The following is a 27,882-nucleotide window of genomic DNA, read 5'->3' on the forward strand; positions in this document are numbered from 1 at the left end:
ATCAGGAGGTAAAATTACTATAAAGGTCATTTCTGGGGCATCAGTGAAAATTGAATATGAACAATGTATGATTAGTATTGCTTCAGTGTTAAATATTTTGAATTTAATATTTCCTGATGGAAAATAAATTTCATGGTAGCTGCAGTTTGCTACTATTCAACTAACATTGGAATTCTGCTGAATCAGAAGTTAATTTTAGAGACTACTTTTGAACCTAGAAATCATACAAGTAAAAAAAAACTTTAGGACTTTTGCACTGTGAAATAACCTAATAAAAATAAGATAGAAAAGTGACTGCAGATAAGATAAGCTCATGTTTGCAGGTATGACTGAGTTCAAGGTACCTGTCATTTAATCTCTTAGGATATACAGAACACATGTTAATGGGATTACAAATCAAAGAAGTAGGACAGGGGTGTCTGGCTGTCTCAGTCAGGACAGTATGTGAATCTTAATCTTGGCATCATGAATTCAAGCTCCACTTTGGGTGTAGAGCTTACTTTAAAAAAATACTGCCAAGGGCGCCTGGGTGGCTCAGTGGGTTCAAGCCTCTGCCTTTGGCTCAGGTCATGGTCCCAGGGTCGTGGGATCGAGGCCCGCATCCGGCTCTCTGCTCAGCATGGAGCCTGCTTCCTCCTCTCTCTCTGCCTGCTTGTGATCTCTTTTTCTGTCAAATAAATAAATAAAATCTTATAAAAAATACTGCCAAAAGGATGACTTATACATACTTATAAACAAACAAAGAAGACCACGTTGCCCATTCCTAGGTTCAAAGTCAAGAAATTTAGTGGAATGACTTCCACTTCTGAGTAAAAGGGAGTTTTATGGCAGACCAATACACAAAAAACTGAAAAAGTTGTATTTTTAAAAAAATAGATAAAAATAAAAGCAAAAAACGGGCAATAACTTAAATATCCAGTAATAGCATGATTGAAAGATTATAGTGGTTCTCCGCACCCTTAGCTAGATTCACTTTCCAGTTTGATTTACCTTTGGTCAACCCCAATCAGGAAGCAAACAATACTTCTGATGTAAATCAGGTCAATAGCAGCCTACCTAATTCTACATCACAACACCTGGGTTATTCACCTCACTTCATCTCATCACAAACAGGCATTTTATCATCTCACCTAATCCTAAGAAGGGTGAGTATAGTACAATATATATTTTTTAAAGATTTTATTTATTTATTTGACAGAGAGAAAGAGATCACAAGTAGGCAGAGAGAGGAGGAAACAGGCTCCCCACAAAGCAGAGAGCCTCTGAGATCACGATCTAAGCCAAAGGCAGAGGCTTAACCCATTGAGCCACCCAGGTGCCCCCAGTTTAGCCCAATATTTTGAAAGACCACCTTCACATAACTTTCATTACAGCATATTGTTGTAATTCTTCTATTTAATATTAGTTATGGCTAATTTCTTGCAGTACCTAATTATAAACTTTCATAGGTCTGAATGTATAGGAAAAAATATAGCATATATAGGGTTAAATACTATCCAGGGTTTCAGCATCCATTGGGGGCCTTGAGATGTATCCCCCAATGGTTAAGAAAGGTCTACTGTACCTAACATTCAGTTACAGAGGTTATTAGTCAAATTTATTACTCTTAAGGCTATCTTAAAATAAGCAGAAATGATCATAGAGTGAAGGGAACAGGACAATGTGACAGTAAGTTTTAAAATATAGGAAAAAGGTTTTTCATTTGGAAATACACCAGTATGTTAGTGATTATCGGAGTAGCAAGACCAAAATGGTATTGGCTTTCCCAAATGTTTAAAAATGTGCTTTTTCTAATCAGAAAAATGACATTAAAATAAAAAAGAACAGGAGAGGGAGAAGTCTATTTATGTGGCTTGAAATACAACTGTCTGTGCAAATCTATTTCTATTAACACTGAATATTTTATTACCAGGTTTTATGTAAATATATTTACTGAGTTGAAAGGCCCAGCTAACTATAATTGAGAACTCTTTTATACAGCAATTACTTAGTTTTTTAAAATGTAAACCATATATAATTATATCATGCTTGGTGACCTCAGTAAACAAGTTAGCAAATCTAATTTAAACTTTTCAGGAAAACCAAAGGTCATCATTGATAGATTTATTGCATTGGACTGTCGAACGGTGACACTTTCTAGTGTTATTAATGGATGTGGTTTATCTTGTCTATTAGCTCAACGTTTCAGGACCACTGCTTCAGGGATGGTACTTTCCCACTTTAATTCTAGGGTCTAGGGTCATGTTACTCAAAACATGAACAGCATTGTGTAGGAGTTTTTAGACATACAGAAGCTCAGGACCCACTCTTGATCTATGTAACCAGAATCTGCATTTTAAAAAGATCTCCAAGTAATTCATATGCACGTTAAATTTTGAGAAACACTGCTCCAGGTTACAAACAAGTCCCTCTGCCTTTACACCCATACACAGCTGGGTTTTGCAGTTCTCCAGGTAAAACCCAAGTGTTTTTTCCACACTCCCTTTACTGTCTATTACTTCCGTCATGCCCTTTGCACATTTTTCTCTATCTCCAGAAGTAAAAGATGTGCAGGAAATAAGATAATCAAATCCGGTTAAGTTAAATTCAACTATTTCCATACGGAAAACTTTCTCACATAGAAGGAATTTATCAGCTCTGATATTTAAGCTCCAGGGCTTCAGAAACTTCTGATGTTCTTTAATCTGTAGATTATTAAAAATCTCATTGTCCGCTGACATTTATGGGTATGACCATAATGGAACCAATTTTATTAATATGCCAGAATTTATATAACCATCTGACTTTTGCCCACTTCAAAGAAGTTACCCTTGGAAAAGAAAATATATGCAATTTCCTTCATATAAAAATTATCACTTTTCTTTCAGAACTATTAGTGGTCAAGGTAAAATACATGAAATTCCTTCTCTGTCTTATTACTGACTAGCCATATCTGAAGTCTAAACAAAAATAATTCCTGGGCGCCTGGGTGGCTCAGTGGGTTAAGCCGCTGCCTTCGGCTCAGGTCATGATCTCAGGGTCCTGGGATCGAGTCCCACATTGGGCTCTCTGCTCAGCAGGGAGCCTGCTTCCTCCTCTCTCTCTCTGCCTGCCTCTCTGCCTACTTGTAATCTCTGTCAAATAAATAAATAAATCTTTAAAAAAATAATAATAATTCCTAATTTAATCACTTCCTCAACATCTGTAGTTCAGAACTATATGGTAATTAGCTACTTGAGTATTTCCACAAATTGAGTACCTACACCAAAGTCTGCAAAGACCACCCTAGTGGACATCGGCAGGTACTCCAAGCCAATTTTAAAGTTACAGAAAAGGGGGCACCTGGGTTACTTACTTAAGTGGCCAACTCTGGATTTCAGCTCAGGTCATCAGATGAAGCCCTCCATCATGCCTCCATGCTGGGTATGAAGACTGCTCAAGATTCTCTCTCCCGCTCCCTCTGCATCCCACCCCCTGCCCTGCTAAAGTGCATGCCCCTTCTCTGTCAGAAAAATGGGACAGAAAAGCTAAAAAGATTTGACATAAGTATCATCTCCTTTTAAGAGAACATTCACTTAGATATAGAATCTGGCATCTCTCTTATTTTTAAAAAAAAGTTATAGCATTTCCTAGTTGGTATATACTCTAATTTTTTCATTCATAATACTTAAATTAAGGAAATGACTAGACAGAGAAGCAACTTTCACCTTTAAAAAAATTTAAAACACACAACACTCTTCAAAAAATGTACTTTAATTCCAAGAGCTTAATCTAGAATGAACACTATCATTTTCTATTTCTATTTGTGAAGTAAAGCAGTGAAAGAAACAACTTACTAAAATAAACAACATAGATTTTTACATTTCTTTTACAAATATCCAAGTTTCCTTATTTGCATTTATCCTATACATAATACCACCTTAGATTTAAGAGTCCTAACAGGATTAAAACATGTTATTTTAAAACACATTTTTGCATAAAACATGTTTTATGCCTATGAAGAATAAACATCATGTCTGAACATATAATAGCCTCACATCATAGGAACAAGTTTAATTACTGTGTCCTCCAGAGAAGGAAATTTTCATACACAATTGATGATTTGATTCCATTAAAAAAATTTTTTTCCAGCGAATGTGAAAAAAGAAAATCCTGCTATTAATTCATGACATGAGGAAAAAAAGAGGTAATTCATTCTTCCACAGAAAAAGTGGGTTTAGAAAACAGTTCTGACAGCATTTTACATGGTAAAGTATCAAGGCTAATAACCAACCCCTTGCTCAGGACAAAATGATTTCAACATGCTTCTCTTCTGAATTGCTCAGTAATCCCAAGTGATTTTTAAATTGGGAGGCAGGTTACCGGCAATAAGTTCATCAAATTTAGATCTATCATGAATAGGCACATTATAGAAATCAAGAACATCTCTGACCCTACACATCTGGTGAAGCCTGGAGTTGGGCACTGCATGGCCCAGGTCATCAGCTAAACGTGCCAACAAACCGAATTTCAGATGACCATCTTCCAGGGACACATCCTGCCAATTACTAGGTATAGATGAGCCAAAAATTTCTTTGACACAAGATTCCACACGACTCTGGAGATCTTCAGGTGGTATGTATGTTCGGCTTCGTAAGGGCGGACACACCAAAATAGGTTCTTTCTTCACCTCTTCCACTGTCTCAGCCACCACTGGCTTTGTTTCTTTTCTGGAATGATCAAAAGCAAATATGTGAATCTTTGGTTACAAGCTGATGAACACCAGACCCAATCTTATCTATCTATCTAAATCAATAAATAATATGCACACTTACTACTCTCTGGGGCCCTGTGGAGAGAGTAAGATAGGTAGTAGGTACCTGCCTTCGGAAGCTTGTAACTGAACTCGTCTGGTACACACACACAAAAAAAATTATAGATTTTACATGCTCTAAGAATTCCAAAAACAGGTAAGGAGGTTTCACATGCTCTAAGAATTCCAAGAACAGGTAAAGAGGTAAATCATTTGCCTGGGATTCCCAGTTTCTAAACCCAATCTACCTCTCTAACCTCATCTCGAATCTCCTATATACACTCTGTGCCCTACCCAAACTAAACTACTACATTGTTTCCCTCTTTCCTGGTGTCATGTGTTACCTCAAGTTATATCCTATTGGAAATGGCTATCTTTCATCTTCACCTATAGAATCTTACTTTAAGTCCTAGAACAGAACTGTTCTCTTCCAAGAAGCTTTACTTGATTTGCCCAAATACAACTACAAATTCCTCTGATCTACTGTAGCATATTATATTGCTGTAACAGTATATCGCATCCTACCTGAGTTTTAATTTTTTTACATTCTATTTCTCTTACCAGGTCAGGGTTTCTGAGCTCAAATACTGACATTTTAGACCAGATAATTCTTTGTTGTAGGGTGCTATCATGTTCATTGTCAGAGTCCAGCAGCATCCCTGGCCTCTGTCCAGGATAGGGTAAATGCCATAGCATTCCTGTCCTCTAGTCATAACCAAATGACACTGCCAAATGTCCAGATGGGTAACTTATCCCTGGATAAAAATCACTGTACCAAATTATAAACTCGTTTTATTTATCATAAAGACCTGTTTTATTGATCTGCAGTCCTTTGAAAACTGCATGAATAACTGTTACTGAGTACATGAGCCCATGTCAGGAAATCTGCCCGATACACTACTTCAGTGCTTAATGAAATACTAGCTGATCTGACTCTTGTTTTCCATGGAGTTGGTAACAGACTGGGATGGGTCATCCTTACAGAAATGGGAAGCAGCAGAAAAAAAGATGTCTGGGGGGAAAAAAGAGAGAAGAAAGAAAGAGAGAGAGAGGAAGGTAAAGAGGGAAGGAAGGAAGGAAGGAAGGAAGGATGGATGGATGGATGGATGTCTGGCCAGGATGGATGGATGGATGGATGGATGTCTGGCCAAGATGGATGGATGGATGGATGGATGGATGGATGGATAGATGTCTGGCCAAGAATATGGTTTGTTGCACTATTTTCCTTCGCCTACTTAAAGATTCTTCCAACAATTTAGCCCTCATTCTGCATCAACTCTTTATCATTTTCTTCTACCTACTACAGAGTTTCCAAGGCACACAATAAGCTGTTAAAAAATCTCCCATCTTCAAAGAAAAACAAAAATACTCCTTAGACTCCGTGTTCTTACCAATCTCCCGGAGTTGTCTATACTTTCAGTGTCTACTTCATCACCTCCCATTTTCTCCTCAAACTACGCCAGTAGTACCGTCAGAATGAAATGTAATCCATTCTTCCCATCTCTGTAATCTAGTATACTGCTCTAGTTTTCTCCATAATTTACCATTTTTTCAAAATTATATCCCACGTTTGTGTTTTTGCCTCCATCAGAATATATGCTCTATGAAGACAAATATTTAGTCGGACTTATTAACAACTGTATCCCTAACACCGAAACATCTGACACAGAGTAGACACTCTATGAATTTGTGATGACTGAAACAAACCTGAAGATCTGAGATACTACTACTCACCAAAAAAGAGGGGAAGCTAATAAATCCATAAACAGATGACAAAAATCCTTCCGGATGGAAAGAGTTTTTGCTTGAACCCTGAGGGCATAAATGGTTCCCTGAAGTTCCCACAAGTTTTGAGGTCCTAACACTGTGAGTCAAAACAGATTTACCTTCAAAATATTCCACAAGGTGCTGTGGGAGAAGCAGCAGACGGGGAATCAGAGACCTGGGTTCTGGTCCCAGCTCTGCCATTAACCCGCTTTTGGGAAAATACTTCCTCTCCATGGGGCCTCAGTTTCCCCATACGTCCGAGCTCTGAGAAGGGGCGTTGTTTCGCTACTGTAAACTCCTTAGGGAAATGTTGACCCACACCTGACGTTTAGTAACTGTCTGTTGAGTCGATCAATGAATACACAAACGAACAATAAGAGGAGGCCACACTTCCCTTCTGAATCTGGCGCGTGAAGGAGGACACCGCGCAAATGAACTTCGTTTCCCGAGCGCTTTCACGTTCATGTTCCGGATTGCTCGTTCCAAGCGAACCATGTTTCCGGACACCGCACGCGGGGCCTGGAACAAGTGGTCCGCGCTGTTTGCTTAATAAATGAATGAGCGACGTGGGAGGGAAAATGAGCGGTGACTCCGCGATCAGATGACAGAACAGGCAACACTGGGCCGCAGCCTTCCAGGAGACCCGCGCTTTCGCTTCTGGACTCCTAACCCTAACCCAAGTGAGGACTAGGGTCGCGTTTCAATAGCATGGCACTCGCTTTTGAATTCGTGCTTTTATCCTCCTCAGTTTCTCTCCTTACTTTCCCTGAACGAGACCCACCATCCAAACTTCCGCTTTACCTGAGTCGAGACCAAAATTCTCTGCGTGGTGCCCCTAAGACGATCCACGTGAGGCCTCTTCTGGCAACACCAGACGCGGACAGTGCGGCCATCTCGGAATAAAGCGGCTTGCTAGCGCTCCGCTCTCAGGGGGGCAGTGACGCGCCAAGACCAGCCAGTCACATGTAAGCTTAGTGGTAGGTGTTCCCTTTTTCCTGTGAAGCGCCACTAGTTTCTCCCGCTCCCTTTGCACGCCGGGAAATGTAGTCCGGTGGCCATTGCCGGCAGAGGAGGGGAACCGAGGCGTTCTCTCAGAGCATGACGGGAGTTGTAGTTGGGGGGCGTCCCGGAAGGTTCCGGGTGACGCCTTCTGGTCCGGGGGCGGGCGGTCATAGAGCTCCTTGGCTGAAAGGAGGAGGAACTGGCAACTGGGAGGAGGCTCTAGCGAGGCCTGGAAGTCTGCGCAGCTAGGCGGGGAGGGAATTGGGGGTTGGGGGACGGCCAAGGAGCGCGTGTGATATGCTGCTGGGGTCGTGACCGCTCGGGGACCAAGGCAGGACCTGGCCATACCCAGCCTGGAGGCCTCGCCTTCGTTGGGCCTAATTTCTGAAGGCTGGGTAGGCCTTAACGAGAGGCTTCTTTCCGTGCGACCGCCGCGGATTCCTGCCCCGATTCTCTGTCCAGGAGATGGCCTCCCCGAGCCCCCCGCCGGAGCCAAAGGTAAGTCCCCCTCTGGGTATCACCGTTCTCTCGCTATAACCGGAGCTAGGCCGCGCCTCCGCCCCCCCCACCTCCCTGACCATGGTCTTTAGGGCCAGCGATGTGTGCAGGGCAGTACCCCGTAGTGCTCCTACTTGGCCCCCCCCCCCTTTTTTTTTTTCCAAGAGCGACTTGGTAAATCAGGTGAAGAAAATTAGTAATGTTCCACACATGCGCCCTCATTTGTGAGTTCTTCCAAAGGAGGCACCATTTTTAAACCTCCCCCGTGTTTTATGCGCCTGTCACGATGCTTGGACCCAAGGTAGACGCTTAGAGAAGTTCATGGAATTGAACAGGGTCCCAAGCCAGTGGGGTAGAGTTGGAGCTGGGCAATTCGTGCAGGACACTTGGGGAGTTTGGGGACAGCTTACTAGAATGAAAATGTTAGTGTATAATTATTAAACCAGAAAAGCTCTATCTTTAGGACCAGCACTACTGACGACAAGGATCCAGTTCAGTTATCATCTAGTTTGAGGTGCTTGTCTGTTACAAAATTGGGCCCCATTTGGAACTCTTGGTTATCATGTTCCTCCTAGCCTACCTGGCCCTGATAAGTGATTTCGTCTACTTTCAGTGGTAGAATTGTCCTTGAGACAACAAGAACTGACTACAGAAATCGTGCTATTTCAGGGGTTGCTGACATTTGAGGATGTGGCTGTGTTTTTTACCCAGGAGGAGTGGGATTATCTGGATCCAGCTCAGAGAAGCCTGTATAAAGATGTCATGATGGAGAATTATGGAAACCTGGTCTCACTGGGTAAGAATCTTTTCTTTCTCTGGTTAAAATATCTGAGAGGCTATAAGAAATCAGACTCTGAGAACACTTGGACCACTACCAGTACCAAAACTGCGTTGTTCCAAAGTTCTGATTCAAATCTTTCAGCCATTAATTGTTTCCATGCCTGTCATCCCTAGCTTCCTCGCAATAACCAAAATACATGCCTTTCTGGCTTCTTATCTTCATAATCTCATTCCCATATTGCTCTGTACTTTCCCTCCTGGCTCATCCTCCCACTGATTTCCTCCCACCCCTTTTCACTCTGCCTTCTGGAGCCCCTGTTCTTCTTCACATAATGTTCCTTACCCCTCCTGGCCTTAACTGAAAACTGGCACTTTCCCAAGGACACCACTTCCCTGGCAGAGGCTGCTTATTTTCCTGCATTTTCTTTTTTTCCCCTATCCTTTGTCTCAAGGCTTGAAGGGACAAGTTATGTTCTACCTTTTCAGGGCTGTTCCTGAAGCATTGGTTTAACCCTTCAAGCAAAATTTCTCTTCTTGCCTCAGCAGTCTTGCTCTACCCACTCAATTCCTTCTCACTGTCATCTGTCGACATGTCTTGGTCCCTCACACACAGATTTTGTCACATTTCAGAATCTTCTGTATGCTCACCTATGCAACAGTGATGTAGTCATCACTTAACCCTCACTATATTCCCTGACCTTATTTGCTTCAGGGACCTGGCTTTCCTTTTTTGTTCAGTTCACATCAGTGATCAAACCCTCAGTTTTGTCAAAACAGGCAAATCTTAAACCCTGATATCTTACTCTTTTGAAAATTTTGCAGACATTATTATTATTTTAGATTAACTAAACAGGGGTGACCAAAACAGACATCATCTCTGCCCATGTGGAGCTTACTCTAACTTCTTACCTTTCTACCTCTCCTACTCCTTTTCTCCTACACCTGGTTATTCTTTTTTTTTTTTTTTAAAGATTTTATTTATTTATTTGACAGAGAGAGATCACAAGTAGGCAGAGAGGCAGGCAGAGAGAGAGAGAGAGAGGGAAGCAGCTGCTGAGCAGAGAGCCTGCTGTGGGACTCGATCTCAGGACCCTGAGATCATGACCCGAGCCGAAGGCAGCGGCTTAACCCACTGAGCCACCCAGGCGCCCCTACACCTGGTTATTCTTAATCATGTTTGCTGTTCTTGACTTCTTCCTTTCTCCCCGCCAGACTATCAGTCCTGTCCTAACTTCATCTCCTCATCTAATCCATGGACCTACATATAAATTATTACCAGCAAGCTCTCTCACCACCTTGTCATTGTGCTCTTTGCATTCTGCAGACTTCAGATTCTGTGTTGGTTATAAAATCTGCCCCTTCTCCTACCAGGGTTGCTAAATACAGCAAGAGAAGTTCTTTAACTGAAAAGACTGATGCCCTGTGTATATGTATGCATGGCTTTTCTTCTAGTCTGCAGTGGGTTTTTACATCTCAGCCAGTTTTTTATCATTGATTGCTCTTTCCCTTCTTCTTTTTAATGACTATTACAAAAACTAAAGAAGTTTTCCTTGGGTCCATCACCCAGTGGTGGCTTCACTTTCTGTGGCAAAGAGAAGATAGAGGCTACTAAACGTGAACTCCCACCTTCTCTGCTCTTCATGTGCATGCTTAAGACTACTCCTGTTTCCTCGCTTCTCCAAGAGTTTATCCATCTGTCATCTTTTCTTTTTTTTCCCCTTTACAACTTTAGTCTCTATTCCTACTCCACTGGTACCTTTATTTTGATAATAGGTATGTTTATGACTCTTGCAGTTGGGGAAGGAAGGGAGTGGGTGGTGATCCTTTGAGTCACAGTCTCCTTGCTGCTCCTTGTCACCTCCTCATTCACTTCATAGCCAAGTTTTTGTAAGAGTGGTTAATGTGTATTTTGTACTTTACCTTCCATTATCTCTAAGCCCCTTTTCTTGCCTCTCCCATTCCCCTTGAATTGTTTAACATTGGTCTGTAATAACCCAGTTGTCAAATGCAATAGACATTTTTTTGGACACTGTTTTATTTCACCTCTCTATAGATATTTGAAACTGTTGCTACCTTCTGTTGCCTTGCATTCTCACACTTCCTCTCAATTTATATGCTTTCTTTGGCAAAGCTTATCTATACTCAGATCATCACCTACTTCTTTGTGATAAGTCCCAAATCTTACTTTCACCTAAGAGAAGCATCTGGAACTTACCTGCCTAAGTAAAAATCCTGGTTCAGCCACTTACAGGCCTTGTGACCTTGGGTGAATTACATAATCTTTCCATGCCTGTTTCTTTTTTACCAAGTGGCAATAATAATAGCACTTACCTCTTTGGGTTACTGTGAGCATTAACAGTTAATATATGTAACGTACTTAGGACCTTGAGTAGCATGTAGTAAGTATAATATAAATGTTGATGGCTGTCACTGTACTCTTTATCCTCTCTAAGAGTGCTAAAATCTTTGTCATCTTCTTTTGAAGACCATGTAAATGACTCACACCTGGCAAATCTCAAATAACCCATTCAGATCTCAAGGGCCTTCTCTTTGGAATTAAGTACTCCTTTTTCTGTGTTACTGTATACACTTCTGTTGAATTTATCACACTGTACTCTAATCATTCTTTATGTTATTTTTCTAACCAGGTTTCCATGAGGACAGTAACTATATTTTTTTCATTTGATTTCTCCAGCACTTAGCGCAGAACCATATATAGAGTCTACTAAACATTGACTCTATTATATGCTCAGCACAGAAGCATATATATTATATGCTTCTAAGTATTTGTGTAATAGAATGAATGAATATTCTCAAGATTCAGTATCTCTTGACCAGTTACTGCATTAGTCCATAAACTAGCCTCTTGCCTCCAATTTCCCTTTCTTTTAATATATTCTATTTACTGCCACCAAAGTGATTTTGTTAGTTAACTGCTTATAACTTACAATTCCTGGTAGCCTAAAGGATAAAAGTCTTAATTTCTTGTACCTGCTAGGGCCTCTCTAAATAGCCCTCCTGGGTTTCTAGCGTCATATATTATTTTTGCACACCACTTCAATCTCCAGTCATATCAGCTGCTGATTTTTTTCCCCAATATGCCATGGTGTCTCTGAGTCATTGCCAGCTTTATCCACACATATGGTATCCTGGCTGATAGAACCAGACATATGCCCAGCCTTGCCTGCCCCTACTACTGTTAGATGTGAGTACCATATGGACGAAGGCATGGCAGTGAGCCCATCTGTGATCTCCTACTTTCAGGTTCCCATTTTAGCTGAACTACAGCTTTTTATCGGTTATTATTTCTCCCTCTGCAATCTTTTCATCTACAGATTCTGTCACCATTCCTTTGATAAGAGTTCCCTTGGTGAAAGATCACAATTACTTGATTTTTTCTAACGTAGTGTTTTACTGCACATCATCTTGCTTCTTTAGTTAGTACAGCTCTCTTCCAAATTTAATTTTGGTCCTTTATTCGTACCTTTCCTTTCTATGATGATTTTTCTTTAAACACTTTGGTAACTATGTTAATAATACAACTGACAGCTTGATCTCAATTCTCAGTCTTCCAGTTCTTTCTTTCTTTTTTTTTTTTTAATATTTTATTTATTTATTTGACAGAGACAGTAAGATCACAGGTAAGCAGAGAGGCAGGCAGAGAGAGAGGAGGAAGCAGATTCCCTGCTGAGCAGAGAGCCCGATGTGGGGCTCAATCCCAGGACCCTGAGATCATAACCTGAGCCGAAGGCAGAGGCTTAACCCACTGAGCCACCCAGGCCCCAGGTCTTCCAGTTCTTTCAACTGAAATGGATGTCTTCAGTTTTAGTGACTTTTTTCTAGTCTGCTTGAGCCGTATTGGACTTTGACAGAATTGGGAATTGCTGTTCCTGTAAGACCTTAAACTCATTGTTTCTCTTCTTAGATTATATATATAGATTATATATATACTTAAAATATATATATTGTGTATTCTTTCCTCAATTGTTTGTTCAACTACTCATCCTTTCAATAAATAGTTAATCAAGCATTGTGCTAGTGCTAGGAATGCAGATTCTTCCCCATTCTCTCATTCTTTTACCAAAAAAAACTGTTCTTCCTATACACTTTCGGATTCTAGGATTGGCAGCTGTGGTCAGTCCACAGGCCAGATCTGGCACACTGTCCATTTTTATGAATAAAGTGCCTATTTTGGGGGCGCCTGGGTGACTCAGTAGGTTAAATCCTTTGCCTTTGACTCAGGTCATGATCCCAGGGTCCTGGGATCGAGCCCCACATCGGGCTCTCTGCTCAGCAGGGAGCCGGCTTCCCTTCCTCTCTCTCTCTGCCTACTTGTGATCTCTGTCTGTCAAATAAATAAATAAAATCTTAAAAAAAAAAAAGTGCCTATTTTATGTATTATCTGTTACTATTATCATGCTGTAGTGGCAGAGTTGAACATTTGCAATAGAGCCTATATGGCTCTCAAAGCCAAAAATATTTATTGTCTGGCCCTTTTTGGAAAATGTATGGTAACTCTTGATATGGCCTAAAGCTTAGCCACTTCCACTTCACCATTTCCTTGCCATTTCTCTCTGCAGCTACCATAGTATTAAAACTAATTAAAGATTATAGAAATCAACTCAAACTAGCTTAAGTCAGCAAGAGAACTTATTATAGGAACAGGTGGCACACAATATATGAGCATGACTGCAACTGGATGTCAGAAAAGGACTAAACCCAGGGGCTTCTGGGTGGCTCAGTTGGTTAAGCATCTGACTCTTGACCTTGGCTCAGGTCTTGATCCCAAGGTCATGTGTTCAAGCTCCACATCTACTGTGGAGCCTACTTTAAAAACAAAAACAAGGGGTGCCTGGGTGACTCAGTGGGTTAAACCTCTACCTTTAGCTCAGGTCATGATCCCAGGGTCTGGGGATCAAGCACCACATCGGGCTCTCTGCTCAGTGAGGAGCCTGCTTCCCCCTCTCTGCCTGCTTCTCTGCTTGCTTGTGATCTCTGTCTGTCAAATAAATAAATAAAAATCTGGGACGCCTAGGTGGCTCAGTCCGTTAAGCCACTGCCTTCGGCTCAGATCATGATCCCGGGGTTCTGGGATTGAGTTGCGCATTGGACTCCTTCCTCAGCAGGGAGCCTGCTTCTCTCTCCGCCTCTGCCTGCCACTCTGCCCACTTTGTGCGTGCGCTCTCTCTCTGACAAATAAAATCTTTAAAAAAAATAAATAAATAAAAATCTTTAAAACAAAATGAAACACAGAAATTGGATTGCTCAGGAAGGAACTCTGTCTTTGCATTCTGTTTCTTCTTGGTAGACTGGTCTTTCCTCCTCATAACCACATGCTTCTGTCGCTATAGCTTCTGAGTTGATAGATTACAATTCTAGTCGTGTTCAGAATAACTGCCTATTTCAGTTTTAATTCCTGGTAGAGATGCACTTTGAGTCAATTCTCTGCAAATTAGCTATATGATCACAGGATGGGAGCATAGACTAAAAGCATGGCAGAGACCTCAGAAGGTGATTATAGCTACCAAGCCCAGATCTAATGGATAGTCCTTTCTGTACTACTCTGTGTGGAAGTCAAAACTCACTTGTTTTCTTTACCTGTCTCTTTGACGTATTTATTTTCATTCCAGTGTCTCTCTGTCTAATTTACTTAAGCAGAGTATTACATTTTATGTCTGATATGATAAATCATTCTTTTATGTTCTTTTTTAGGATACACTTGTTTTCTTTATTCTTCCAGTTGAAATTTAGATTCATTGAGATTTTTTATTCATTTATAAGATTTTGATTGGCGGGGGTGCCTGGGTGGCTCAGTGGGTTAAGCATCTGCCTTCGGCTCAGGTCACGGTCCCAGGGTCCTGAGATTGAGCCCCACATTGGGCTCTCTGCTCGGCGTGGAGTCTGCTTCTCTTTCTCCCTCTGCCTGTCTCCCTGCTTGTGCTCTGTCTCTCTCTCAAATGAATAAATAAAATCTTAAAAAAAAAAAAAGATTTTGATTGGAATATAGTTGGGTTCATAAATTGGTTTGGAAAGAATTAAGATCCTTATAACATTGAATCTCTTTAGCAATTTGCTTGACTCTATTTATCTGTCTTACGTCCTTCAGAAAATTTTTATGGCTTATTTTCAAAGCTCTCATTCAATTCTTATGAGACTTATTCCTGGTTTTATGGTTTTTATTACTGCATAAGACATTTTATTTTTCTATAACATTTACTAATTTTTTATTCTTGGCAGTAAGTACTTACCACTGTTTATTTTACATCTTAGTTTTCTTGTTACTATTATATTTAACTTAATTTTTTTTAGAAATTATACATGGACATTATATTGTCTGCAAATGACAACAATTTTATCTGATTCCTTTGAGTAAAACCCTAGAACAACAACACTGGGTAAACATTATAAAGAGACTTTCCCTTCTCACAAGGAATTTACAGTCCCATGGAGGAGGTAAATACAGCGCAATAACAGTGCATATAATAGCTATAATGCAGCTGTGGATGAGGGCTGGTAATAAAAAACAGAACATCTAAGTCTGCCACTTGGGCTTAGTGAAGGCTTTGTAGAGGAACTGTTACTTGAATTGAATCTTAAAGAGAAACCGGGAGTTTGCCAGGTAAACAATGTTGGGGGACATTTAGTAAAATGAGATGTTCGAAGAAATGGCATAGAAGATTAGCATAAGCGGGGCGCCTGGGTGGCTCAGTAGGTTAGGGCCTCTGCCTTCAGCTCAGGTCATGATCTCAGGGTACTGGGATCGAGCCCCGCATTGGGCTCTCTGCTCAGCAGGGAGCCTGCTACCTCCTCTCTCTCTGCTTGCTTCTCTGCTTACTTGTGATCTCTGTCTGTCAAATCAATAAATAAAATCTTAAAAAAAAAATAAGATTAGCATAAGCAATTTGCCCACTTTGCAGTGTGAGAGAGTGGGTAGGAGGGTGACTTGAGATTTAGAGAACCTTTTGTGAAGTGCTGAGTATCATGGTGGAAAGAGCTTTGATTTGTTCTCATAAGTGATGGAGTACTAGTGAATCTACAGGTGGTGATGTGACTGGAATTCCATTTCATGCACATCTCTCTGGATGCAGTGGAGTAGATGTAGTATGGAGACAACTTATTGGATGGCTTTTGCATAATCCAGGAAGACATGGAAAGAAGGTAGATACTAGAGAGCTGAATCTTTGATTTTGGTGATTGTTTACCAGTAGGAAAAATGGAAAAATCTAGGGTGATTTTCTACTTTGGGTAATGGATGAAGATGCCTGTCAAGAGAAGATGATTGGAGGTGGAGCCATACATGACAGCAAATGATGATGATCATGTTAATTGTAAGCCCTTTTTGAGACAGGTAAATAGACTATATAGAGAGAGCAAGGTAAGAATGTAAATATGGGTAACAGTAACCTTCAACAGTTAATGAAGGAAGAGAAATACATGAAGGAAATTTATTAGAAAAGGCCAAAGAAGAAATAGGGAACTAAAAGAATATAATGGCATAGAAATCAAAGCCAGATAGTGTCAAAATGGAACTAGTCAACAGTGTCAGATGCTGCTGAATAAGGACTAAAGATGTTTATTGTATTTATTATTCAAGAGTCATTGGTGATTTAGAAGAAGCTTTTCTAGATTCTGGAAACAGAAGCCATATTTCACAGTAGGTTGTAGGGGAAGAGGTGGGCATGGGAAACATACCTAGGAACGGGAGACCTACAGAGTTAAGATTTTATTTCAAAACTTAGCTTTCATTAAGAGAAGGGTTTCAGGTTTGAGATAAAGTTGGGCGTATTTGTATGCTGAGCATATGTAAATATGTTGGCAATGGAGAACAGATGGAAGAACGAGGAAACAAAGGTAGTAGTTAGGTACTCGAGACATGGGAGATCAAGAGAAGGTAGGTGAATTAGCTTTGGATAGGAATGGAATATATCTTCATATACCATTGCAGATAACTTTATAGGCAGGGGGCAGAAAGTTCAGGGAGTTCTCTCATCCTTTTTCATTGTGTGAAAGAAAGCAGACCTCTCAAGTGAATTTAAGATATAATACTATTAGTAGCATAAAGAGAAATAAAGTTTCTACTGATTTTTTAGAGTAATAAGAGAAGTGTTTTTGGAATAAAATAACTTAATGACTGGTTTGAACTAAGTGAAAAGAAAACTCAGAGATGACTCCAAAGAAAATTAGAAAATTGAGAGAAAAGAGGAAGTCTAAAAAAGGAAATTGTTTAGGGCCAAATGTATATATCTGTTACCAATCAGTTCTTCTAGTGGAATTATCCAGCAGAGAGCAAAAGAGGGAAAATCGGGGAGAAAGTCAGAGGCAGACTTGAGTTCTGTATGCCACTCTGTTTCATCTTACATGAAAATGTAAGATTTTCATTGCTCAGATGTCTTAGAGACTCTCAGTTGGAACTAAATGGCTCCAACTTGGCTCTTACATTAGAAGGGTAAGAAACCTATGTACTTGAAGAATGTGGTAGGATTTGCGGTAGGGGAGGGCGTAAGTTACCACAGACTGCATTTTCTCTGTTTCTTTCATTAACTGTGACCATGTTCCTTTTGTATTTATTTTATTATGTCTTTCTGTATCATAGACTCCTTGTCACTCCAATGCATTTTTTTTTCATTTTTTAAAAATTTTATTAACATATAATGTATTATTTGCTTCAGGTGTGCAGGTCTGTGAATCATCAGTCTTACACAAATCACAGCACTCACCATAGCACATACCCTCCCCAGTGTCCATAATCCATTATTTTATTTTAAAGGGCATTTTGTCTCAGTAGAGGAGTGCTTTAGTTAAATATTTTATCATGTTTTCTCTCCCCAGTGTACTAGTCATTCATTTTATTAGCTGGGGAACTTCATGTCTTATCTTTGAATCCTGAATCCTTACACACACCTGGAATGCTTTTGTTTGCAATAAGTAAATTCTTGTAAATGAATGAATTGTTGCTTCCCCTGTTTTGTTTTTTGTTTTTGTCTTTTATCCTTTTCAACATTTTGTGTTCATTTCTGTCAGTTATTTGGTCTACTCATGGTTCAGTAATGCTGTCTTACTCATATTTTCCTGAACCTACGTTTTTTATTCCTGCATCATCCTTTCTTCCTTGATAGAATACTTCATTATACTACTACTTGTTCTTTTTTTTTTTTTTTTTAAAGATTTTATTTATTTATTTGACAGAGAGAGATCACAAGTAGATGGAGAGGCAGGCAGAGAGAGAGGGGGGGGGAAGCAGGCTTCCCGCCGAGCAGAGAGCCCGATGCGGGACTCGATCCCAGGGCCCTGAGATCATGACCCGAGCCGAAGGCAGCGGCTTAACCCACTGAGCCACCCAGGCGCCCCTACTACTACTTGTTCTATTTCATTGTTTCCCCATCTTACCTTGCCTAATTGTTGATTTACCAGGACTTCTTCCCAATTCTGCTTGCCCTACTAACTCATCATTTTACTTATAAAAACACCCTTTTAGTGTGCCTGGCTGACTCAGTTAGAGGAGCATGTGAATCTTGATCTCAGGTTTGTGAGTTCAAGCCCCATGTTGGGTGTAGAGATTACTAAAAAAAATAAAAACTTAGGGGCACCTGGGTGGTTCAGGGGGTTAAGATTCTGCCTTCAGCTTGGGTCATGATCTCAGGGTCCTGAGATTGAGCCCTGCATCTGGCTTTCTGTTTGGTGGGGAGCTGCGCCCCCCCCCCCCCGCCTACTTGTGATCTCTATCTGTCAGATAAATAAGTAAAATCTTTAAAAAAATAAAAAATAAAAAATAAAAACTTAAAAGCTTGCTTCTTTAAAAACACACATACACACTCACACACTCACTCTTTTCATACCCCTTCTCCAAGAAAAATATTTTATCAGATAACTAATATTATTTATATAGCTTGTATTCTTTGCCAGGCATTGTCCTAAATGCTTTGTATATATAAACTAATTTAATCTTCACTATACTCTGGAGTAGTCATTCACATTTTATAGATGTAGTGGATTAATTTGTATTAATCTTACTTTCCTAAGCATTTCTCCTTGCTAACAAGAGAGCCCAGCTGATCTATTTTCTATTTATTATTCCAGATGTTTTGAACAGAGATAAGGATGAGGAGCCAACTGTGAAACAAGAAATTGAGGAGATTGAGGAAGAAGTGGAACCACAGGGTGTAATAGTTACAAGAATCAAAAGTGAAATTGACCAAGATCCCATAGGTAGGGAAACCTTTGAACTTGTTGGTAGGTTAGATAAACAGAGAGGTATCTTCTTATGGGAAATACCAAGGGAATCTTTGGCTCAGGACCAGAGAATGTTCAGAGGAAACAGTAATATTATTCGTAAGAGATCAAACTCAGAAGAGAAATGCCATAAATGTGAAGAATGTGGAAAAGGTTTTGTCCGGAAGGCCCATTTCATTCAACATCAAAGGGTACATACTGGTGAGAAGCCTTTTCAATGCAACGAATGTGGAAAAAGTTTTAGTCGCAGTTCATTTGTTATTGAACATCAGAGAATTCACACTGGGGAAAGGCCGTATGAGTGTAATTATTGTGGAAAAACCTTTAGTGTGAGCTCAACCCTTATTAGACATCAGAGAATCCACACTGGAGAGAGACCCTATCAGTGTAATCAGTGTAAACAGAGCTTCAGCCAGAGAAGGAGCCTTGTTAAACATCAAAGGATTCACACAGGTGAGAAACCCCATAAATGTAGTGACTGTGGGAAAGCCTTCAGTTGGAAGTCACACCTTATTGAACATCAGAGAACTCACACTGGTGAGAAACCCTATCACTGTACCAAATGTAAGAAAAGCTTTAGTCGAAATTCATTACTTGTTGAACATCAGAGAATTCACACTGGGGAAAGACCTCATAAATGTGGAGAATGTGGGAAAGCTTTTAGATTAAGTACATACCTTATACAACACCAAAAAATCCACACTGGTGAGAAGCCTTTTCTTTGTATCGAATGTGGAAAAAGCTTCAGTCGGAGCTCATTCCTTATTGAGCATCAGAGGATCCATACAGGTGAAAGACCTTATCAGTGCAAAGAGTGCGGGAAAAGCTTCAGTCAGCTGTGCAACCTTACTCGTCATCAGAGAATTCACACAGGAGACAAACCTCATAAATGTGAGGAATGTGGAAAAGCCTTTAGCAGAAGCTCAGGTCTTATTCAGCATCAGAGAATCCACACCAGAGAGAAGACTTATTCATACAATGAAACCAAGGAAAGTTTTGATCCAAATTGCAGTCTTGTTATACAGCAGGAAGTCTACCCCAAGGAAAAATCTTATAAATGTGATGAATGTGGAAAAACCTTCAGTGTCAGTGCACACCTTGTACAACATCAAAGAATCCACACTGGTGAAAAGCCCTACCTGTGTACTGTATGCGGGAAAAGCTTCAGTCGGAGCTCATTTCTTATTGAACATCAAAGAATCCACACTGGTGAGAGACCTTATCTGTGCAGACAGTGTGGCAAAAGCTTTAGTCAGCTTTGTAATCTTATCCGACATCAGGGTGTTCACACAGGTAATAAACCCCATAAATGTGATGAATGCGGGAAGGCCTTTAGCCGGAACTCGGGCCTAATTCAGCATCAGAGAATACACACAGGAGAGAAACCTTACAAGTGTGAGAAGTGTGACAAAAGTTTTAGTCAACAGCGCAGCCTTGTCAACCATCAGAAGATCCACACAGAGGCAAAAACCCAAGAAACCCATGAATGTGATGCTTGTGGCGAAGCCTTCAATTGCCACATATCTCTTATTCAGCATCAGAAATTGCACGCTACATGGATGCAGTAAATGTAGAGACATATTCAAGCTCAGTTTGACTTGAGACTAGCTACCCAAGTGCAGTTTCAGTATGGCTCACTGTGAGTCAGTTTCAGTGACAAAGAAGATTGTCCTTGGCCTCAGGCAAATGGTTTCTAAAGATTCTGTGAAAGGTGGACAGCTGCCCATAGGCAGCTGAAGACTTCCATTTACTCTTTATTTTGATGATCCTAGATAAGGACTCAGTAATTTATTTAAGCATCTTTTTTTCTCACACATCTTTTAGGAGAGAGGTCAAACCCAGGTTCAGAGCACTTGGTATTATAATTAATAAAGGGACAAGGACAAAGTTGCATTGGTACAAGGGAGCAGAAGTGAGAAAACTAGAGTAATTAATTATTCAGGAGTGTCCCCTGCCACCATCATATGATGGTTCATTCAGTTCCATAATATGTTTGGAGTGCATGCCAAAGCCTAGTAATGAAGCATAGGATTAAGTTTTCAAGGAAACAGCCCCATTTTTTTTTTTTTTTTCCAAACTGATACCCAAAGGTTTTCTGGGTCATTGTTTAAGAAAGCCAGTTATTTGGCATGGAGTTAAAGAAACAGTTCCAATGCCTTGTGGTTCCCAGATCTGTGAAATGAGTGGACCATTAATCTTATGTGTAAAGATTATATGAGTAATTAATAAGCCTAGCAAAGGTGTTACCAAGGAACCTTTGGGAGTGCCTTTTTTCAAGATGGGCCTGAAAAAGTGGAGGAAGACACTTCTTTTTGTGCCCTCCCATCTGTGAAACATAACTGTAGTCCTATACAAATAATCTTATTCCTCCACTACCAGTAGCATGCGAAAGTGTACATATTTTGATTACCAAGAGTTGGAAATAAAAAGACCTGGAGTCTATACTAGGAAACATATTTTGGTATTGCTTTGGTTTTTATGGTAACTAGACTTTGCATGCGATTTTAAAATCCTTATTTCTGGTTCTAGGGCTTCCCTTAGTTGATGGTTATATAAACCTATTAATTCATCTGTTTTAATAATTAAACCTGTTTTGTTTTTTGCTTTGTGTAAGAGTTCTTTGTTATTTTCATTCAAAATCTATCCTGTCAAATAAATACTGCACTTAAAAATTTAGGATTTAAAAGAAATTGCTCTCACTTGTTGTACCTGTGACTACAGGCATACCATGGAGATAGTGTTTGGTTCCAGAGCACTGCAATGAAGCAGATATTGCAATAAAGCAATATAATTTGTTTATTTCTTACTGCATATAAAAGTTCTATTTACACTTTATATAGTAGTCTAGTAACTGTGCAATAGTATTATGTCTATGAAAGCAATGTACATGCTTTAATTTTAAAATACCTAAATACCTATTGCTAACCATCATTCTGAGCTTTCAGTGAGTCATAATCACTAATCAGATTAGGATAACAGATAAAATAGTAGTGAAGATGTTTGAAATATTGCAAGAATTACCAAAATGTGACACAGAGACACAAAATAAGCAAATGCTCTTAGAGAAGTGGAATAAAGAGATTTGCCTGATGCTAGTTTGCTGCAAACCTTCCATTTGTGAAAACACGCAGTATCTGCAGAGCACAATAAAGCAAACCACAGTAGAACGAGGTGTGCCTGTAGTGACCTTTTCTGGGATAGTTCCCTTAAGGGCTAAATCCAGATTCTTTAGAATTCCAGATCACCTGGAACTCTATAATTCTACCTATCTAATAGTTTGAGCAAAACACCTCCCTTCTATATTACAGACATTCTGAACCTCCCCTCCACACTTTTTTCATCTTCCCCTGGAAATATTTGTGTGTGCACATGTGAACATGAAGGTGTATGTATAGAAATTGTACTCTCTGCATTCAGATTAAGTAGTCAACATCAGTTACCTGTCAAAACAGAGTTTGTAGCCCAGTGAAAAGCAGAAAAAGTAACTGGAAATGCACTTAAGACCTCAATTATCCTCGTGCTGGAAATATCCCCAGATTTACTTATTCTACACAAATCGTTCTCTGGCCAGTGTTTCAATTAATAATAAGGTTCTCAGACCTGTTCTCAGTATTTTGGAAACCCTAATGCAAAGTATTTTCCGTATGTCATAGTTGCATGCACACTTAAGCATTGTGCTTTTTGCTGGAGTCACATCTATTTCATGTATGGTTTTCTTGCTTAGCAGAAGCTGTGACTGTTGACTTCATCATAATGTGGGGACATGGTCATAGGAGATACTCCTACTAAAATTACATCATTTTTAACATCCTTGGTTGTAAACCTGGAGTGATAGCTCAAAATTCCAGTCGCCATGAAACAATTCTTTTTTTTTTTTTTTTTAAAGATTTTATTTATTAATTTGACAGAGAGAAATCACAAGTAGACGGAGAGGCAGCCAGAGAGAGAGAGAGAGGGAAGCAGGCTCTCCGCTGAGCAGAGAGCCCGATGCGGGACTCGATCCCAGGACTCTGAGATCATGACCTGAGCCGAAGGCAGCGGCTTAACCCACTGAGCCACCCAGGCGCCCGCCATGAAACAATTCTTGATCGTATATTCAGTTCATTGCTTATATAAAGCATAGCCAAAAAGATTAATTTTTTAAAGCAAGGTTATTGCAATGTTCACAGTTGTTTTCTGAGAGGATGATAAAAGAACTGGGAGGCACATGAAGAAGAGAAAGAGAAAAATCTTTCAAGAGGAGATGATGCTTAAGATGAGATTAAAAGATGAGTACCAAGAAAAAAGAACAGTGTCTGAAGACAGAATTACCAGAGGACCTGCTAGCTATGGAGTGAGCCTTCCATTGTGTGGTGATGGGAAAGTGGCAGGTAGCTAAGGCTGCCTGTGAACAAGGGCAGGGGAGAGTTGCCATGCTAAAGAAATAGGACTTTATGCTGCCAAAAATTCTGTAATAACATTTTCCTTGTATTTAAGCTGTGTGTGTGCGAAAGAGAAAGGGGCACATATTTTAAGTGTGCAGCTCTGAATTTTACAACTCAACCTATTTAACTAGCACTCGGCTTAAGAAATATTACTGGTACACCTGATATTCACCTGGCTACCTTTCCAAAATCTACACACAGAGCACATCTTGTGGTGCCTCTGTTTTAGTTTAAGAGAGAACGCAGAAGTGAATAGGAGGAGAAAGATGAGTTCATGTACTTAACAAAGGCCAAGAAGTCTCGTGCCAGCTATAAACAAGAACCACCAAAGCCAGTGGTGTAATTCAGTCCCAGCCCTAAAGACCCAAGAACCAGGAGCACTGATGTCCAAGGACAGAAGAAGATGGATGCCCCAGCTTAGGTGGAGAGCAAATTTGCCTTTCCTCTGCCTTTTTGTTCAGTTCACACCCTCAGTGAACTAGATGATACCCACCAACATTGGTGAAGTCGGTCTTGACTTAGCCTACAGATGCCAGTGCACATCTCTTCCAGAAACCCTCACAAACACAAGAGGTAGTATTTTATCAGCATCCCTTAGCCCAGTCAAATTTAAACAACAAGTTAACCATCACAGTAGACAACATTTTAAAACAAGCAGGCAAAAGGAGTCTTTGGTGGAAAAAAAAAAATTGAAAATCACTGCAATGCTCCATTTCTCTAACTCTGTTAAGTGAGGCATTTCATTTTCATCTGTCTTCCTAAAGGAGGATGTCATCAGCAGATCTAGGGGCATACAGAGCATACCCAGCTGAGCATAGTATTTGTAGAGTAAATTTCAACTTTTAAAAAAAATCTAGTCCAAATATTACAAGCTTTTTTGTTTTGTTTCGTTTTGAAGTCATTGTTCCTAATCAGTATTTAATACCCTTCACCTGCCTTCTCTCCTTCAAATGTGATCTGTGGCCTTGGGTGGTTGGCAGGAGTGGGTTGATTGATTTCTTTTTAATTAAGGCCAACTCTATAACCATAATGTATGGAAAATAGAAGGATAGTTGCATTTATTTGCACAAATAGTACAATTTCCATTAACGTGTGTTTTAAAATACACGTTGGGTGCTATGTTAATACTGTATTAGTTGCATAGTTGCTTCAAGGAGTCCTTTATCCTCAAGGAGACTTTGAGAAGTGAATAGTAAGCCATATGTACTCTACAGTGTAAAGAATGGGGGAAAATCATGTAAGTTTCCAAAATGCTGAGTCTTGATATATTTTGCAGGAATAAACAGAGCATATCTCTAGCTGTGCTATTTCCTGTCCAGGAGCCATGTTCTCAAGAATGTGCATCTCATGTTCCATGGTTAAGGTAACCTACATGGTTAAGGTAACCTACATCATATGACGGTCATTGCATCCCTGGGACCAAGAAGTACACTCTGACTTCTTTAGCCTATGAAATGCTCCAGGGTAAACCAGGGCAGGACAAGGAAAAGTTGGAAGTGGCTGCCAAAAGATGTTTGACCTTGGACTTTTTAAGAGGGCAGGATAGATTTCTCTGACATCTGAGACCTCGGCTACAGCCTAGTCCTGGTTGTTCTGAGTGGCCAGAATTAGTGCTCTGTTTAGAGGATGCTTTGTATTTCACTGTGCTGCCCCATACTCAAAGGGCTGCGTCTGTGCGTGTATGTTAACCTCGTTCTGAGAAGTAGATGTAGAAGAATTGTGAATTATTTGTCCCAGGACTTGCCTGTTGAGTTGCAATAAAACAGAGACTTGTTATTAGGGTGGTAAATAGCAACCTTGCATGAGAGTTTTTTGTTTGTTTGTTTTTTATATGTGAATTTTGTTGTTATTTTCTCCAATCTAAATATCTCATGTCTGCTCACCCACCACCACCAAGACTCTAAGCTGTATGCTTAATTTGCTATGCTACACACCAAGCTACTCCCAGCTTCCCAAACTTCTCCCAGTCCACTACCTTCCAAGAAAGTAATTTTCAACACTACTCTTTTATTTTCTGCTCAAAAATTACTCACTGGTCTCAATTTGTTGTTACTCCAAGGCAAGACTTCCCATAATAACCCTGCCTAATCTCCCCTTCCCCTTCCCTGTGCTGTTCTACTTGCCCTCACCCTTCTAGTCTAAGTTCCAACAGTGACCTCAACATATATAATCTGTATTCTAAAGTTAGTTCATCTTCACACTCACTCAAGTGCCTTTACCATTCTCCAAGAACCAACTGACAGGGAAAAAACATAATATTTATTTACAATTTATGTATCCAACACTCTACGTAAAATATTTCTAACCTCACAGCAACCTGTCTTACAGACAACGAAACTGAGGCTCAAGATCTCAAGATCATATAACTAGCAATAAACTGTAATTCATCCTACTGTCTTTATACAGCCCCGTTGGTCTCAGCACCTTGCCTGTGCCATTGTTAATTTAGCACAATGTTGTGTACCATTTTGTTTCCTAACTGTATCCTTGTCTTCCTCATCTCAGTGGTCAGGACCATGTAGTATCTTCACATCACAGAGCATACAGTAGGTGCTAAATGAATACTTGTTGACTGATTTTATAAATGTTCACAGAGACTGATACCCAGTATTGAGCGTTTGACCATTTCTGGAGGCTTAGGACAGGAAAATGTATTTATTCGAGGAGTGAAAAAAGAGCTAGGACTGGCTGTGTTGAGCTTTGCCATCACTCCTGTGTCTTCACTTGTCCTCTCTAGAAAATGGGCTCAGGGAATTGGTAGCACTACGTGAGCCCTCTGGGCTCTACTGAGCATGGGTTATTCATTTTTACCCCATATGTGAGATAGCTGTTGTTCTAAAGACAGGTCCACACTCCTTTATCTGATAGCCTTGAGGGTGTATGTGTTTTAGAAATGAGAACTTTTCAGATTTTAGAGATTAAATAGAGTGCTTATGCTATATATTGTATAACTCTCTCTGCAGGGTATGAGTCAGCACCTAAAATCAGACACATTAGCTCCGCATCCCATCAAGTGGAATAAAGATGACAGCCTCAAGTCAGGTTTTGCCACCAAATAATTTGCTGCAAGCTTAGGAGAAAACTTGGTTTTCAGACCTTTTTGGATTTCAGGATTATGAAAATTGTGATAAGGGATGTGAACTTGTTATTGAGATGTAGTGACTCATTTAATCTCTCAGTAGTTTGCAATGCTAGACTTTTTTTTCTTTTCTTTTTTTTTGGGGGGGGGCTATGAAGAACAAGAGAAAGGCTATGAAGAACAAGAACGTGCCCAAGGTCACATGACTAATAAGTGGCAGAGCCAGCATTTGAGCTTAGACTGTCTGACACTAGAACAACTGCTTTTTACCACCCCAAGTACTGCCTTCCAAGAGGAACTTTGCAGGTTTCACGGACTGGTGATGTGACCTTGGACAACTGCCTTAGTGCCCTGGCCCCCAGGTTCCTCTGCTATTGTTGCGAGGAAATGTAGATGTCAGCTGGAGGCTTCTACCCCATGAGAGCTAAATCAGATGGACTGGAAGTCCCAGCCTGCATTGCAGAAAGCCTGCTCCAAGATTTCTGCAAAGTTCTTGAGGCTTGTATTCTCACTGTCACAGTTGGCTTCAGCTTCTGCTAAATTAATTCACATTATGAATCATTATGAATCATCTCAGGATCTTGTTTTTGAATAGCAGGATGTAAACTCGTGTGAAACTCAGCTCTTCCTCTCAAGCAGACAAAAGTCTTTAGATTGCTTGAGATTTCTCCACCTTCTTAAAAGTGCTTTATTTAGTCCCCTCTCCCACTTCCAGATTGCCCTGGCTTCTCCCCGCCTGCTCCCTTTCCCCTCCTTTTTCCTTTCTTCCTTTGTCCTGCTCATTTCCCTGCCTCTTCTCTCCCTTCTCTCCTTCTTCCTCCTCAGAGCAAAACTAAATTCCTCTTTTTAGTCCTTCCTACAACTCCTTCCTGCATTTACTCATTTTTTGTGACCTTGGTTTTTGCTACTTATGCCTTCAAGGTATCGTCTTCTCCCATTAAATTTTCTTACACAATGGCAGTTCTGAGTTCCTGGTCTTTTGCCCTCCCTGGATGTCCACCCTAAATGCTATCTCCTCCCTCTTCCTAACCCCCAGTCAATGGCATGTGTTTCTTGCTTAGCTACTTATGCTTCATTGTGTGGTATGCAAATGTCATGCCTACCCTAAAGCTGAAACTTGTCTTAATTACCTTCAGTGCCTAGTCCCAAATTTTATTTTTAGTAGGTGTTCAATAACTACTAGAGTAAATGTGACGGGTTTACCAAAAGGTAGGAAGCCACTAATATATTCACTCTGATCATATAGTTAATAGAAATTAAAGTCTATAGCCGTATAATATTTGTCTTCATATTACCCTGAGTGGAGTTAAGTACTGGGGTTGACACTAAGA

The 27,882-nt window shown here is 40.2% G+C and overlaps 2 protein-coding genes across 4 annotated transcripts; one reads left to right on the top strand and one right to left on the bottom strand.

Moving 5' to 3' along the window:
• Positions 1-3,716: 3,716 nt before the first annotated feature.
• MRPL50 (mitochondrial ribosomal protein L50) lies at positions 3,717-7,485 on the bottom strand. The gene is made up of 2 exons (XM_004747714.3): positions 7,340-7,485; positions 3,717-4,688 (listed from the first exon to the last, which is right to left on the bottom strand). Exons 1-2 carry the CDS (start codon positions 7,429-7,431, stop codon positions 4,301-4,303), a joined length of 480 nt encoding a protein of 159 aa, XP_004747771.1. The 5' UTR covers positions 7,432-7,485; the 3' UTR covers positions 3,717-4,300.
• Positions 7,486-7,663: 178 nt separating this feature from the next.
• Positions 7,664-21,656, top strand: ZNF189 (zinc finger protein 189). 3 transcript variants are annotated; one of them, XM_004747711.3, is made up of 3 exons: positions 7,664-8,038; positions 8,708-8,834; positions 18,896-21,656. In XM_004747711.3, exons 1-3 carry the CDS (start codon positions 8,006-8,008, stop codon positions 20,614-20,616), a joined length of 1,881 nt encoding a protein of 626 aa, XP_004747768.1. In that variant the 5' UTR covers positions 7,664-8,005; the 3' UTR covers positions 20,617-21,656. The 3 variants fall into 3 exon arrangements, with proteins under 3 accessions (XP_004747768.1, XP_004747770.1, XP_004747769.1); XM_004747713.3 differs by having other exon boundaries at positions 7,665-8,038; positions 8,753-8,834; XM_004747712.3 differs by having other exon boundaries at positions 7,666-8,038; positions 8,750-8,834.
• Positions 21,657-27,882: the final 6,226 nt, after the last annotated feature.

The sequence above is a fragment of the Mustela putorius genome, unplaced genomic scaffold (genome assembly GCF_011764305.1).
Source record: "Mustela putorius furo isolate JIRA1106 unplaced genomic scaffold, ASM1176430v1.1 tig00000580_pilon_pilon_pilon, whole genome shotgun sequence".
Taxonomy (NCBI): Eukaryota; Metazoa; Chordata; class Mammalia; order Carnivora; family Mustelidae; genus Mustela; species Mustela putorius.

Coding starts and splice junctions, on each gene's coding strand:
- MRPL50 (XM_004747714.3), bottom strand. CDS start 7,431: ATGGCCGCACTGTCCGCGTCTGGTGTTGCCAGAAGAGGCCTCACGTGG. Junction 4,689..7,339: donor GAATTTTGGTCTCGACTCAG/GTAAAGCGGAAG, acceptor TGATCATTCCAG/AAAAGAAACAAAGCCAGTGG.
- ZNF189 (XM_004747711.3), top strand. CDS start 8,006: ATGGCCTCCCCGAGCCCCCCGCCGGAGCCAAAG. Junction 8,039..8,707: donor GCCCCCCGCCGGAGCCAAAG/GTAAGTCCCCCT, acceptor GTGCTATTTCAG/GGGTTGCTGACATTTGAGGA. Junction 8,835..18,895: donor TGGAAACCTGGTCTCACTGG/GTAAGAATCTTT, acceptor TTATTATTCCAG/ATGTTTTGAACAGAGATAAG.